Source organism: Amblyraja radiata, chromosome 9 (genome assembly GCF_010909765.2).
Source record: "Amblyraja radiata isolate CabotCenter1 chromosome 9, sAmbRad1.1.pri, whole genome shotgun sequence".
In the NCBI taxonomy this organism is placed as follows: Eukaryota; Metazoa; Chordata; class Chondrichthyes; order Rajiformes; family Rajidae; genus Amblyraja; species Amblyraja radiata.
Window position 1 is genome coordinate 21,229,608 of NC_045964.1, and position 16,607 is coordinate 21,246,214.

A 16,607-nucleotide genomic window follows, 5' to 3' on the forward strand; every position below is an offset into this window, starting at 1 on the left:
CCGATTCATCCCGTCAGCAGCCGCCATCATGCGGCCGTTGTTCCAGTGTCTAGCAGGCAAGCCTAAGGACCTGGTATGGTCCAAGGAGGCTGGGATAGCTTTCGAGGGGGCTAAGACCGCGTTGGCCAACGCCACCATGCTGGTACACCCTAGGGCATCGGCCCTAATGGTCCTCACCGTCGACGCGGGTAGGTAGCCACTGGCTTCCGCTGGCGTTTTTCAGCTGGCAGCTGCAGGCCCCGGAGATCAAGTACTGCACTTTCGATCGGGAGCTCCTCGCACTTTACCTAGCGATCCGCCATTTCCGTTATTTCCTGGAGGGCCCCGCTTTTACCGCATTCACAGACCACAAGCCGCTCACGTTCGCTTTGAATAAGGTGTCCGACCACTGGTCCGCCAGGCCACAGCGGCACCTCGCCTACAAATCCGAGTTCACTTCTGACATTCGGCATGTGGCGGGGAAGCTGAACGTTGTGGCCGACGTGCTGTCCCATCCAGCGACCCCTGAGGTTTCCACTTTAAACCTAGGTGTGGATTATGTGGAGCTGGTAGCAGCCCAACGGGCCGACGTCAGCATGGGGGATAACCGCAATGCTGAATCGGGTCTCAAGCTGGCTGAGGTGCCTTGCAGCACCGCCGGTGTGCAGGTCCTTTGTGACATCTCAACGGGTAAAGCCTGCCCGATTGTCACGATTGCCTGGAGGCATCGGATTTTTGACATCATCCACAACCTAGCTCACCCGTCCATTCATGCCACCTCTGCCCTGGTTGCTTCCATGTTTGTCTGGCATGGGTTACGAAAGCAGGTCGCAGCATGGGCCCGTGCTTGTATCTCCTCTCAGACTTCCAAGGGTGCGTCCGCCCGTACAGGATTTCACTGTTCCAGACGGCAGGTTCCTACACATCCATGTTGACCTGGTGGGTCCCTTGCCGTGTTCGCGTGGGGCCACTCACCTGCTAACCATCGTAGATAGGTTCTCCAGGTGGGCGGAGGCAATACCGTTGACTGATACCTCCGCTGAGGCTTGTGCACACGCTATTGTCTCCAATTGGATCGCTCGTTTCGGGGTCCCTTCATATATCACTACCAATCGTGGGGCCCAGTTCACTATGGTGTGGTATGGCGCAGTTGTATGGCGCGAAGCTGCACCAGACCATCGCGTATCATCCGGAGTCGAACGGTTCCATAGACACCTTAAGTCGGCGTTGAAGACTCGGCTCACCGGCCCCGATTGGGTTGACCAGTTGTCCTGGGTTCTCCTAGGCATCAGAACTACGCCTATGGAAGACCTCGACGCCTCCTCGGCTGAGCTGGTTTATGGCTCGGTTTTGCGGGTACCTGGGGATTTTCTGCCCTCCACCCACGATCAGGAGGTCCCTGCTTGGGCAGTGCAAGCTGACCTTCGCGAGCGAGCGTGCGCGTTGGTCCTGGTTCCCACCTCCAGACATGGGTCAGCTGCGGTGCATGTCCCTACTATGTTACACGATTGTGCTTATGTTTTCCTTCATACGGATGCTCACCGCTCGCCGTAACAGCGGGTGCACGAAGGTCCATACAGGGTGCTAGAGACTGGTACTTCGACGTTCACGTTGGACATGGGCGGCAGGGAGTTCGTCTCCGTCAGCCGCCTTACGCCATCCCACGTTGACGAGGATATCCCGGTGGCTGTGGCCACTCCATGGCATAGAGGGCGTCCGCCAGCTGTTTTGCCTCCCTCTGCACCTGTTACTCCCGGTTATGTTTCACCGGACCCCTCTGTTACGCCCGTCCCTCGTTCGCGTTTGTCGCGTCCCTCCGGTTCTGTTTTGCCGGTCCCTACTGTTACGCTCGCCCGCGACCACGGACTACGCGTTCCGGTCAAACCGTCCGGGGGGTGCCCATGTAGCGGCGCCTGCTGGCGCATGCAGGTATCGAACCCGGCGATCGGAAGCCGCGGTCACGTGTGCCGGGAGGGGCTGCTGGTTTTGCGTGGTTTCACTTTCGTGCCTCAGTTGTGTAGCTGACCAGCATTGGTCCGACGTGTTTGTGAAGAACTGTAAGCCAAAGAGCTATTTACTGAATAAATATGTTCACAAAACTTGATAGCCGTCTTTACATCCGCCAAAATATCCGCCATCCGCCAAAGTGAATCATGTCTAATGACTGCAGGCATTACTAAAGGGCCTGACTCACTTACGTGTCCTTGGCATGCATATTACGCGACCTCGTGGTCGCGTTGAGCCGAAACGGTCGAGCGAAGGTCGGGCGCGATTACATGCGTACACACAGCTGTCTGGAGCGCGTGACGTCATTTGAAGATGGGCACAAAGCTGGAGTAACTCAGTGGGTATGTCAGCATCTCTGCAGGGAAGGAATGGGTGACGTTTCGTGTCGAGACTCTTCTTCAATCTGAAAAGAAGGGCCTTGACCCGAAACGTCACCCATTGCTTCTCTCCAGAGATGCTACCGGTCCCGCTGAGTTACTTCTGCATTTTGTGTCTATCTTCAATTTTCTTTGCCCCACTCTGGGAGTAGAAGTGGGGCGGATCCGGATTGCATCGGTCATGAGCCCCAGGCCGAGTTCGACGATCGTTTGCCTGCTTCTGCTGCTGTTGAAGGCGAGACGTTGCGTCGCGCCAGGGTCTTGGGCCTGTCCCACTTTGGCCGTCAGTTCCGCAACAGGCCGTTGGCGTGCGAAGATTTCGGTCACTGCAAGAATTTCGGAGCCCCGCACGATGTCGGGACCAGCCCCGCACAACTCCATACCCCTCCGCGATTCTAAGTGGGATCGGCCCCGCGCAGCCATACGGTGCCCGGACGCCTCAAACGACCACGAGGACGCCTAATTTGCAAGCCAAGGACGCGCAAGTGGGACAGGCCCTTAACTCTCTCAAAATGGTGCTTTTAAACTTTGTTCTGTGTATTATCAGAGCTAAAGAGTGGGAAGAGGGAAAAACCAAACAATAATTCGGAAACTAAACCACCCGTGTAGGAAGGAACTGCAGATGCTGGTTTACACCCAAGATAGACACAAAAAGCTGGAGTAAATCAGCAGAACAGACAGCATCGCTGGAGCGAAGGAATGGGTGATGTTTTGGGTCGAGACACTTCTTCAGTCTGAAGAAAGGTCTCGACCCGAAACGTTACCCGTTCCTTCTCTCCAGCGATGCTGTCTGTCCCGCTGAATTACTCCAGCTTTTTGTGTCTATCTTCAACCGAAACACCTCTTATGCTTTGGTTCATTTTACCGTCAAAAGTACTTCACTCAAGTTTAACTTGTACTTTTGTTAATATCTTAAGAAATACGATCAAGAAGTCCAGAGAAAAGGAAGTGAATACAGATAACCCTCGTTATAACAGCCATTAGGGGTGGGGGGAGGGGGGAGGGGGAGAGATTGGTGTCAATTATTGCTAATTGTCCACTGTAACTAAGTAACGGGGGGGAGTGGGGGGGGGGGGGGGAAGGAGTAAATATACAGTATTGGAAAAACAGTCAATAAGCATACACTACACAAGACACACAATAAACAGGAAATGTCACCACTTACGTAATACTTTAAACATTGTAAGCAAGTTAAAAAAAGTTAACATACTGTAACTTGATTTCAACTCAGTCCTCTGTTCCCGATGTGAAGGAACTCCTGGGTTACAACAGATTTTAACCGAAGGTTAAAGCTATAACTGAAATCTGTTACAAGAAGGTCTACGATAACGAGGGTGGAGGTGGATTATAATTGTGCTGGATCATCTCAATTCTGTCCAACCCCACGAGTTGCTATTTCAAAAATTCCTTTAAAAGATTTCTCTAACATCATGACATTTTAAACCTAATTCCTCAGCTTGCACAGCTTTATAGGACAGTGGGTAAAGAAAAATATAGGCAGACGATAGGTAGTACCTACTGTAGTACCTACTGAACTAAAGAGAAAACCATAACAGAAGTGCAGCCTGTGTAACCTCTTGGCATTGTAGTAGGCCTATGACACAACAATTGGCGAATTGAGTAGTTTGGTTGACACTATGTTTCTGCTCTATGCTCATGTAGGTGTGTTATATCCATGACAGGTTTTGCCATTGTCTTCTGTGAGAAAAGGACGCACCGTAATGTACACCGAGTCATATTGGTTGGGCCTACTAGATATCTGGTAGGTCCATTGGCAATATCTGGACAGAGCCTGGTCACTTTCAACCAAACTAGCTGACGTTGGTCTGATGAGCGAGGCCACTTCTGGTTTCACTCATCAGGCCAGTTCACTTTAAGCTACACTACTCAGTTCACACTTTCAGGCACACACCAAACCACGCTGCACTGCAGCGACTAATGACTTTTTCCCTTCAAGAAGAATAATTCTAATTACAAAAGTTAAATATTTGCAGTCTTCTTCCATACAATGTACCCACCCAGAGGACGATGTCTGGATAATCTTTCAATCAATTCATTACTGAACAGTGTTTATTTCAGAAGCTACTTAAGGATAAAATTCTTCAAATAATGCTCCTGAAAACACTCGAGTCACCTTCAAGAGGATTTAGGCCAGGCCAAAAATTGATTGCAAAATCCAACTACCATCTATCTCCCTCATTTCCCCTGGAGAAAATTAAGCTGATCCCTTCAACAAAACAACTATGCAAAGGGCGGGTTGCAAGGCATGGGAGTCAGCTGGATTCACACCTTCTGCATGGCGGAAGCTAGCAGCTCCACGTAAACTCTTTCTGAAACCAGCACAATTTCTTAAAATACTCCAGCGTTCCCCTAGCCCTGTAACCCCAGCAGCGTTCACGACAGCGACACTGATCTGAGAGACACTGCAGTATGTGCTTGGCAAGCGTCAGCTGGACAGCAACACTGCCAAGTAGAGGCATTCATATCACTGCCCTCGGAGCCTGTCTAACGGCTGATTCTACGAACACCATCTACCAAGTAAATCAATATCATTTACCTTTCCATGGAAGGATCCACAATGTTTGTTGCAAAGATGACGCTTGTAACTTTAATATTTAATTCCTTATTTTTCTCCCCAAGACAAACAGAACAGTGTTGCATTCAATATCTATGATTTCGTGATCAAAATGTCACATCAAGATCATGAAACAGATGACTTGCTGAAGATGCAGAAACTAGGAAGTGCAGCTGCTGGTTTACAATAAAGAGCACAAAGTGCTGGAGTATCTCAACGGGTCGTGCAGCATCTCTTTCTAGAGGAATAAGTGAACTGAAGTTTTGGGTCACAACCCAAAACGTCACCTGTCCAGGTTCTCTAGAGAAGCTGCCTAACCTGCTGAGTTACTCCAGCATTTAGTGTCCCGAGTTGCTGAAGATGCTGGATCTGTACAATTTCATCTGGATACACAGTCCCAAAATGTACTGAACATTCTAGTTTTGCCAGGAGAAAGTGCCACTGTTCTGAGTTCTATGCAAACTCATCAACATGAAGCAGAAAGTAAGATCTCCCATGAACCCAATCAGAGGAATCATTGGGAATCAACTTGGGACTGAGCATCCTAAAGAGGAAAAAAAAACATGGGACTGGATTAACACAGCGAAAACATGCGTGGGTGACCATTAGGTCGGGACCCTTCTTCATGAATCATCGCCCATCCATGTTCACCAGAGGTGCTACCTGACCTTGGCAGTTACTCCAGAGCCTTGCCTTTTTTGTAAAACAGCATCTGCAGTTCCTTGTGTCTACGTCACAAAGAGGAGTTGGATCTCTGGCAAATCAATTTCACACCTTTGTTTCTACTTTTTAAATTGCCTTTCTTTTTACTGTTTCCATCCGCCTATTGAAGCCATTTATATGTGAATGGTTGTAACCAAGTGACATTTTGGACAAATTAACCTGATGTTACCGTATTGTATAGTAACTGCAGCAGTAACAACTAGAACAGAATTGGGTCAACCTTCAGTAAAGATGTCTTAAACTAACTCTGTAACCTGTACAGTCAAATATCTGGGCACAATGTCGTAAATATCCTCCAAAAGGGAGGAATTAATGGAAACTTGCCCCACTGACCTGAGAGGGAGGCAACCATATTTGCAGATAATGCCCACTTTGAGAAAGTGGACTTTATCGTGGATTTTAGAAGGTGTTTTAATCAGGCATATGTTATTACAGTTACTAATAACTTACACATCAAATAGCAATCACAAGAATCATTTAGTTTGATTCCAACTATCTATCGATACATAAGCAAAGACTTCTTACAGATAACTGATCCAAATAAGCAAGGAATGTTCAACTGTTTTACTGCACAGTGAGTACCACCTCATTTACTTTATAAGCAACTTTCAAATGATTCATAAGGCACTGAAAAAAAGAGCCTTAAAGAAGCTCATTAAAAACACGCAAGTTACAGCGAAAACCTGATTCATCACAGAAAATTGGCCCCATGCCTTAAAAGGACAGCCTGACAGTTGTGGATCTTAGTGTTTGAGATAAGATCTGATTACTGCAAGAAATGTAATGAGGGGAGGCTGCACGCTGGTATGTAGTCTGATTGGAATCTAACCCTGTTCCCCCAATGAACCCTGCCAGATTAACAAAGTACTCATACTTCAGTAATCTATGGATTTTATCAGTATGCTGCTTTCATGACAAACATTATAGACTAAAATTCATCAAGTAATGCCGAGTCTTAATACTCCACTTTGATTGATGTTTATGAATGGTTTGTCTATTTAGTAAGTAAACCACAATGGGTCACCAACGCAATAATGAATAGAGGAAATAGCAACCATCTTGGAATGGTACCCACTCCAAGTTTGTGGCAAATTCCTCTACTCATTGTAGCTTTGGTAACATATTGTAAACTTCCTACAAATGGGCAAAACATATATAAGCAAGAATTAAATCTGGTATTAACAAACACGGGCATTACTTGATGACTTTACCGGCCTAAATGTAAGTTGCAGGATATTTTTCAACCTTTGTGAGAGTATTAAATCACAAAATAAACATTTTGTTAGTATTTTCCCCAAAATTAAATTGCCTTGAATCTGCTCAACTTCCTTTAATGTGACCAAGTGCTGCTGTAATGTCAAACAAAACAAGTCTTGAATAGTTAGTTTTCCGACTGTACAGAAACCCAAAACACTTAAAAGGGACGTAATGAGCGCGCTACTTACAGAGTCTCGTCGTTTTTAAACTCCAGTTCCCCGTAGGTGTCCTCAAAGTCCTCGCCGCCCCCTTTCGCCGTCGCTTCTATCGTCCGAAAGGGGACAATGACAGTCCCGCGGGCCCCTGATGTTCTCAGCACTTTCACCTCCATCACTCCGACACTCTCACTCACATGGAGGACGTCGGTCTCAAACGTAAAGATACCCGCGTGGTCATCATCTAAAATAGTCACGGTGGCAACGAGCGGGGAGACGATTAAAGCCTTCGGGTAGGGCGGCGCACTGTTGGGCTCCTGGGCTTCCTCCTGCCGTGTCACCCGCACCTTGCCCAGCCGCACAAAGAAATGCTCGTCTTCCTCAAAGATGTCATCGTCTATGATGCCCACGGTGATGTCCCTTTGCGTCTCGCCCGCCTTGAAGACCAGCGTCCCTTCGCTGAACTCGTAATCTGCCCCGGCGTTGGCCGAGCCGTCCTCCGTCTTGTAGTCCACGGCCACGGTGTGCGAGATGTCTCCTCCTCTGCGCACCACGGTGAGGGTCACGGCGCCGCAGTTCTCCAGGCACTGGTAGGCACAAGGGTCGAAGTAGATGCGGGAGCACAGGTCCTCGGGGCTGTCCGGCCTCACCTCCAGCAAGCTCGCACTTCGTTTGGCCTGCTCGGACACATGCTTCTTCAAGATATTGCCCGCTCCTGTCATCATCCTGGTGGCCTGGATGCGGTAGAAGGCCCTGCTTTTCTGCTGGTGGGAGAGGGCGTAGTAGTTAGCCATCTCCACCAGCTGATCCAGGTCCTTCTCGGGATGCTTTTGCTTCAGGTCTTTAAGGATGCGGATCATGTCCTTGCGGGACTCGTCCACTTCTTTCCCTTCCACAGTCACCAGCGTCCCGTCCACGAAGTGCGAGTTCACCAACTTGCCGTCCATCTCGATGCCTTTGGGGTGCTCGCCCTCCGTCTCGACGATGAGCCCACGGTTCTTGTTGGTGCGATACTTCTTGTGCACGTACTTGTAGAAGAGGAGTCGGCGGTCCGCAATCCAGGCGAGCAGCACGCAGATTGGGAAAAACGCGAGGGTGACCAGCCCTTCCCACACCTGCACGATGCCGGGAGAAAAGACTGCAAGGATCATGTACAGCCAGATATAGGCGAAGATGCTCCAAGCGGCAGTGACAAAAAACACACGCAAGTGTTTTATCTTCCTGGACTCGCCATCGGGAATGGAGTACACGCATATGGCGATAATAACGAACATGTTAAAAGCAGCACTGCCCACAATGGTGCTTGGGCCCAATACACCCGCTCTAAACCCATGGCCGCAAACCTCGATCAAGGAGAGCATGATTTCCGGAGCAGATGACCCTAATGCCATAAGGGTCAGGTTGGACACAGTATCATTCCAGACTCGAACCATCATGGTGTTTGTCTCTCCGTTGGGCTTATTGATGGTGATTTCTTTCTCTTGTGAGGTGATCACTTCTATCGAGGCCATAAAGCGGTCTGCCACAATGGAAACTCCCAAGAACATGTAAATCATTGCCACAAAGTAAACAATAACCCTGGCAATTTTATCGCCAAGAGATGGATCTTCTGGGTACCATATTGGCAAGATAACTCCTTGCTTACATTCATAGTTCCCCGCGCAGGAGTTATTTCGCTTTGGAGAACTTGTAGGTCCAGGGGTCTCAGCGTCTACAGAAGCCGGATGCATTAGTAGCATTACTGAGGCTAGGCCCAGGAGGCAAGATGACATGAACGGCTGCAACCCAAACCACGCCATGCAAACGGGTTCAATCTCAACGTCCTCTGTGAATCAAATCAGTCTTCAGAACTGAAGGGCCTTCACGGCAGGATCTGAAACACATTTCAAAAAGAAAACACCCATTTTAACGAAACAGTGGTTAGAAACATAGAAACATAGAAAATAGGTGCAGGAGTAGGCCATTCGGCCCTTCGAGCCTGCACCGCCATTCAATATGATCATGGCTTATCATCCAACTCAGTATCCTGTACCTGCTTTCTCTCCATACCCCCTGATCCCTTTCGCCACAAGGGCCACAACTAACTCCCTCTTAAATATAGCCAATGAACTGGCCTCAACTACATTCTGTGGCAGAGAATTCCAGAGATTCACCACACTCTGTGTAAAAAATGTTTTTCCGATCTCAGTCCTAAAAGATTTCCCCATTATCCTTAAACTGTGACCCCTTGTTCTGGACTTCCCCAACATCGGGAACAATCTTCCTGCATCTAGCCTGTCCAACCCCTTAAGAATTTTGTAAGTTTCTATAAGATCCCCCCTCAAGCTTCTAAATTCCAGCGAGTACAAGCCGAGTCTATCCAGTCTTTCTTCATATGAAAGTCCTGACATCCCAGGAATCAGTCTGGTGAACCTTCTCTGTACTCCCTCTACGGCAAGAATGTCCTTCCTCAGAATAGGAGACCAAAACTGTACGCAATACTCCAGGTGTGGTCTCACCAAGGTCCTGTACAACTGCAGCAGAACCTCCCTGCTCCTATACTCAACAGGAACAGAGACGCTCCCCACAAGCGGTTTTCCATTTAGACTTCACTTTAGACTTTAGGGATATAGCATGGAAACAGGACCTTCGGCCCACCGAGTCCATGCCATCCGAGATCACCCCCCTTACACTAACACTATCCTACACACTGGGGACAATTCAGGCCTTTGAAAACACCCTCCATGATAACGTTAGCAGGAGCTGGGGGAAATGGAATGATTTAAGAATTTGGAGCTAGAAGGCACTGACGTTTCAAGCTTGTTCCATTATTCGGTGTGATAGCTGATCTATTACTTCAGCATATGAGCAGGTTTGCCACCATGACGGCTTTTCATGAAGGAAGTAAAAGTGCAACCGGCAATGAGATGAATTGAGACATTCATTCTTAATCAAGGCAATGAATGAAGTTAAACATTTTTATCAACGTGTATGCTAAATGTCTGAACAGATCAGTAGCCAGTAGCTGACTGTGAACGAGCGTTTGACCCAGTGAGTCTGTAATGAAGTAAAGTCTGACTTCCTCAGCACCTCCAAGGGGTACATATGAACAACAGCAGAAGCCTATGCGTTGCTTCACACTCATACGTTCATTAGTTATTGGAGGAGAACTAGGCCATTCGGCCTATCAAGTCTACTCTGCCATTCAATGATGGCTGATCTATCTTTCCGTCTCAACCCCATTCTTCTGCTTTCTCCCCATAACCCCTGACACCCGTACTAATCAAGAATCTGTCAATCTCCGTCTTAAATTGGCTTGGCCCCCACAGCCTTCTGTATCAATGAATTCCACAGTTTCACCACTGGTCCTAGACTCTCACCAAACACTCATCGGGTTTGAACTGGCAAAAACTTTGTAGCATATGCTTGCCAAATCTTTCTGTTCAAGAAGGCAGAATAGTCAAAATATCCTTTCTTTAACAAAATTCAATGCAACATACAACTAGATACCAAGTGCTTGCAGGCTACACTTATCCAATTTGTTGTCAACCTGATAGTGTTACTTTGATAGGCTAATAAATCATTGCCTACTTCATTTATATTACAATGTTACCGCCACTGTCAATTCAGCACTGGACTCATTGCCATAACACTATTAGACATAGGAGCATAATTAGGCCATTCAGCCATCGAGTTCACTCTGACATTCAATCATGGCCGATCTATTTTTTCTTCCCTCTCAACCCCATTCTCCCCATATCCTTTGTTGTACCTTTGCCAGCCATGATTTTATTTGCCTTCTGCTGGCCAACAAGTCAGTCTGAAGAAAGGTTTCAAACATAAACGTCACCTATTCCTTTTCACCAGAGATGCTGCCTGACCCGCTGAATTACTCCAGCATTTTGTGTCTATATCAGTGATAAGGATCCTTGCACCGCTATCAGTGGAAACCTACACGTTCATCGATGAGTTGGAGCTCCAGCCTACACGTTCTGTCTGCTTCCACTCAAGACAGACACAAAATGCTGGAGTAACTCAGCGGGTAAGGCCGCATCTCAGGAGAAAAGGAATGTGAGGTTTCGGGTCGAGACCTTTCTTCAGACTGGGAGTCAGGGGAGAGGGACACTATAGATATGAAACAGTACAGAACGAATCACAGCCGGCACCATTAACCAAGGAAAGATGGAGCCCACAATGGTCTATTGTTGGCTGAAGAGGTTATAATGAAGTGATACCAACAGTGAAACTAGTACGATGACTACAGTGGGGGAGGGACGGAGAGAGAGAGGGAATGCAAGGGTTATTTGAAATTAGACAAATTAATATTCATACCAATGGGTTGTAAGGTGCCCCCGCGAAATATACAAAGTGCTGTTCCTCCAATTTCTCCCCTGACTCTCACTTTAAGGAAGGGCTTCAACTCCAAATGTCATCCATTCCATTTCTCCAGAGATGCTATCTTTGGTGTAACCCAGCATCTGCAGTTCCTTCCTGCACATTTTGTCTGCTTAAGCAAGGACAACGGGTGCATGGCGATACCACCATTGCAAGTTGTTACCTAGCTCTCGCCACCCAGCTCAACCACACACTGAACAACACTCCCCTGCATATCATTAGTTTTAAATGTTGCAAGAGTACCTGCCTAAACTACCTCCTCCGGTAGCTCATTCCATATACCCAACATCCTTTGTGTAAAAAAAGTTACCTATTAGGTTCCTATTCAAACTACCCCCCCCCCCCCCCTCTAGTTCTTAATTCCCCTACTTTGGCCAAGAGACTCTGTGTTCTCACCCAATCTATTCCTCCCATGATTTGTACACCTCTATAAGATCGCCCCTCGTCCTCCTCTGCTCCTTGGTATAGAGTCCTAGCCTACATAACCTCTCCCTATAGCTCTGTCTTGACTCAGTCTTGAGTCCTGCCAACATCCTCGTAAATCTTCTCTGCACCTTTTCCAGCTTGACAACATCTTTCCTATAACGGTGCCCAAAACTGAACACAATACTCTAAAGATAAGACTCCTTATTCATGAGTGAGAACTATAGTGTCCTGTTATCTGTCGGTGTTGCATCAAATGTTACAACTACGATCACAAACAGTCCCAGGCTCCAACCGCCCAACAACTGTATGGGGAGGGGTGGGTGTAGAAACAAGGAACTGTAGATTTTGGTTTACACAAACAGACACACAGTCCTGGGTTAACTGCAGGTCAGGCAGCATCTCCGGAGAACATGGATAATAGGTGTAGAAAGGAACTGCAGGTGCTGGTTTATACCGAAGATGGACATAAAGTGCTGGAGTAACTCAGCGTCTCTGGAGTAAAAGGATGGTTGGAACCTTTCTTCAGACTTATATGGAGGAACCTGTGCGCACAGCAACAAAGGCCATTGAAGACGGGGTGGTTTAAATGGGATAAAGGCATGGGGGCTGGGCTAAACCACGTCAACGTGCAGCCGGGGTGCAGACTGAGCACTCAGATGCCTCCCTGAGGGGCAAGAAAATGCAACATTCAAACGACCACAGAACCAACCAATCCCTGTCTACTGATACTCTCCTCCGCTTAGCGGAGCTGGTGCTTACCCATAATAACTTTTCGTTTGACTCCTCCCATTTCCTCCAAATACAAGGTGTAGCTATGGGCATGCGCATGGGCCCGAGCTATGCCTGCCTCTTTGTAGGTTACGTCGAACAATCCTTGTTTGAGGCATACCGTGGCCCTATCCCCGACCTCTACCTCCGCTACATCAACGATTGCACTGGTGCTACCTCCTGCACCCACACACAGCTCACTGACTTCATCCATTTCACCACTAACTTCCATCCGGCACTCAAATACACCTGGACCATTTCCGACATTTCCCTACCATTTCTTGACCTCACTATCTCCATCGCTGGTGATAGACTACTGACCGACATCCACTGTAAACCCACTGAATCACATGGCTATCTGGACTACACTTCTTCCCACCCTGCTTCCTGTAAGGACTCCACCCCCTACTCCCAATTCCTCCGTCTACGCCGCATCTGCACCCAGGATGAGGTGTTCCACACCAGGGCATCGGAGATGTCCTCATTCTTCAGGGAATGGGGGTTCCCCTCTTCTACTATAGATGAGGCTCTCACCAGGGTCTCTTTTATACCCTGTGACTCTGCTCTCACTCCCCATCCCCCCACTCGTAGCAAGGGCAGAGTCCCCCTTGTCCTCACCTTCCACCCTACCAGCCGTCACATACAACAAATAATCCTCCAACATTTTCGCCACCTCCAATGCGATCCCACCACTTGCCACATCTTCCCATCTCCTCCCCTGTCTGCTTTCCGCAGAGTCCGCTCCCTCCGTAACTCCCTGGTCAATTCGTCCCTTCCCACCCACTTTCCCTTGCAACCGCAGGAAATGCTACCCTTGTCGCTTTACCTCCCCCCTCGACTCCATTCAAGGACCCAAGCAGTCTTTCCAGGTGCGGCAGAGGTTCACCTGCACACCTCCTCCATGGCCAGAGTGAGGACCACCATAAATTGGAGGAGCAGCACCTCATATTTCGCTTGGGCAGTTTGCACCCCCAGCGGTATGAACATTGACTTCTCTAATTTCAGGTAGTCCCTACTTTCTCCTCCCTTTCTCAGCTCTACCTCAGCCCACTGTCTCCGCCTCTTCCTTTCTTCTTCCCCCACCCCACCCTCACATCAGTCTGAAAAAGGGTCTCGACCCCAAACGTTGCCTATTTCCTTCGCTCCATAGATGCTATCTCACCCGCTGAGTTTCTCCAGCATTTCTGTCTACCTTCGATTTTCCAGCATCTGCAGTTCTTTCCGAAACATTCAAACGACTCAATCACTGTCTGCTACCAATTCTTTGCAGGTTTGTGGACTGAATAGCTGAAAACCCCGACAGATCCCACCTTTCAATAAGCACTTAGAAAATAACACCGGGAAGAGCAGCGGTGCCGCAGGTGATGGGTTGCTCCGTGATGTGGAGAATGGTGCACTCTACACACGGTTGCAGTGAAGCCGCCCCGGACTCCAGCTCCACGAACACCAGGCACACACGGCCCGTGGGCAACTTCTGATTCCGACCGTCACGTACACACACACACACGGTGTGCCACTTGGCCGGGCGGAGGGGAAGGGGCTTCCCGCAGGATCCCCGTTTACTTTAGGTCCCAGTCAGACAGGGAGGGAGGGTGGCAGCTGGGCTTCGGAGCTGCAGTCCCTTGGCGTGTGGGCTGCAGGAGAGCGTGAAGTTCCCTCCCCACCCCCTTGGCTGGCCCTGTTCAAACCTCTGACTGCCTTCCCGGAGGCAAGCGCTTGCCCTATTTAGGGAAGACCGCGGCGCAGTCTCTAAATTTGACCGAGGTAAACACGGGCTCAGCAGAAATGAATGAACGCGACAGCTGCCGGGTTGTCAAGGTGCACCCGGAATGCAATATGTGCATATATATACCCGCATACACATACACACGCAGCAACTGTCTGGTCAATACTGCAGTAACACATACACTGTACATGTTATGCAGAATGCAACTGATTTACAAAGTACAACACTGTGTGTGTACGTGCGTGTGTGTGTTGCTCCAAGCGAGAGAGAGAGGCTTCCCCCAATTTGCACGATTTGCAATAAGAGGAGTGGGTGAGGGGGGGGGGGAGAGAGATGGAATCAGGTTCCTATTTTTGACGCTGCCACCAATCGCAAATGCGAAAGATTTTGCAAACAGCCAAAAGAAAAACACAATGATTGAGGGGGAAATAACACGAGTGTGTGCGTGTGTTTGTGTGCATGCGTGCAATGGGGAGACAGATGAGAAGCGAGCTATATTTTCACCAGAAAACAGGTTGTTTACTCCACATTAGAATTACTCCACATTAGAAGTCTACGCTTTTAAAGCGACCCTGGCGTCAAATACAAGGATTGGAGAAGGAGGGGGGAGCGCTTGTGTTATATAATCAATGCTGTGCCTTTAAATATTACCCCCAAAAAACTCATTACAATGTATAAAATGATATGTTACCTGTTCTTTGCTTCGCTCTACAAGGAACTTAACACGTAGACGTTGAATGGTGAAGGCTGCACATTGTGAACGGCGGGTCCGGTGGGTTAGGCAGCGAGATGGATAGGGATCCTGTGCATGGCTCGCCAAGTTGCTATGAAGCGGCCGCTGGCAATGCGCGGCGGCTCGACTACTCACTCCATGCAGGAGGCAGCCGCCTGCTGGTCGGCGGTGGTGAGGCTGGTGGTTGGGGGAGCCCGGGAATCTGGCTGCGGTGCAAGGTGAGTGTGAGTGGGGGTGCAGCAGACGTGAGGCTGCAGACTGTCCCCCACAACACACACACACACACAGAGGGAGAGGGGTGTGTCAGTGGAAGCGGAGCCTCTCTCAGCCTGTGTCAGGCTGCATCCCCTCCTTGACGTCAGGCTGTCAGCTGGGCTCCACTCTGGCAGGGCAGCGCTGGCGAGGCGCACACAGGCTCAGGGACAGCGGGTACAGGCGCTGACAACCCCAGTCCCCCACCCCCGCCCCGCCGGCCCACTCAGCGGGACAGATGCAAGGGAGAATCCCTGCTCTTCCCTGCTCCCCACTCCAAATCTCCCCCCGCCGCTCCCCACCTTCTCTACCCCCTCCCTCTCCCCACCTTCTCTCCCCCCCTCCCTCTCCCCACCTTCTCTCTCACCCCCCTCTCCCCACCCTCTCTCTCACCCCCCACCCTCTCTCACCAGGCGTCCCCACCCCCGCTCTCTCCCTCTTGCACCCCAACTACTCCCTCTCCGCTCCCATTTCCCCTCTCACCCACCTTGCATTCCCTCTCTCTCCGTCCCTCCCACACCCTAATCGTCTTGCTAGTTTCACTGTTTGTATCCCTCCGTTATCTCCTCTCCCACAGTCAACAATGGACCATTGTGGGGCCCTATATTTCCTTGGTCTTCGATTAGTTCTGTACTTTTTTTACCTCTAGTTTCCCTCTCCCCTGACTCTCAGCCTGAAGAAGGGTCGCAACCCGAAACGTCACCTATTCCTTTTATTCAGAGATGCGGCCTGACCCGCTGTGTTACTCCAGCATTTTGTATCTATCTTCGGTGTAATCCAGCATCTGCAGTTCCTTCCCACCATTTGGTTTGTCAGCCACCTGTTCTACTTCAACTGAATCCAATCCAATTTTTCGAGCCACTATGCAGCACAATTAGTAAACAAATTCAATCAGGTACCTAGCAGGTTTTTTTGTTTAGTGAGAGAGAGAGAGAGAGAGAGAGAGTGTGTGTGTTTTATTGTCATATGTCCCGGACGGGACAATGAAATTCTTACTTCCTGCAGCACAACAGAATATGTGAATATGTAAACATTGTACATAACGGGGAAAAAAATAGAAAAAAGATCAATAAACAACAAATATAGTGCAAATAACAAATAAGAGACACAAGGAACTGCAGATGCTGGTTTACAAAGGAAGTCACAAAGTGTTGGAGTAATTCAGCTGGTCAGGCATCATCTCTGGAGAACATGGAAAGGTGATGCTTCAGGTCAGGACCCTTCTTCAGGCTGCAGACTTTATTTAGACAGTGCA

The 16,607-nt window shown here is 48.9% G+C and overlaps 1 protein-coding gene across 3 annotated transcripts in view; it reads right to left on the reverse strand.

The window, feature by feature from the left end:
• Positions 1-15,266, reverse strand: part of slc8a3 (solute carrier family 8 member A3) — a 408,626-nt gene extending 393,360 nt beyond the window's left edge. For 2 of the 3 annotated variants that reach the window (XM_033026834.1, XM_033026832.1), the window contains exons 1-2: positions 15,059-15,266; positions 7,107-8,946 (exon numbers count right to left, since the gene is read on the reverse strand). In XM_033026834.1, the coding sequence (XP_032882725.1) occupies positions 7,107-8,872 (1,766 nt within the window). In that variant the 5' untranslated portion in view covers positions 8,873-8,946; positions 15,059-15,266. Of the gene's footprint in view, positions 1-7,106; positions 8,947-13,951; positions 14,252-15,058 lie in introns of those variants that run through there. The other variant, XM_033026833.1, reaches the window with a different exon arrangement.
• Positions 15,267-16,607: the final 1,341 nt, after the last annotated feature.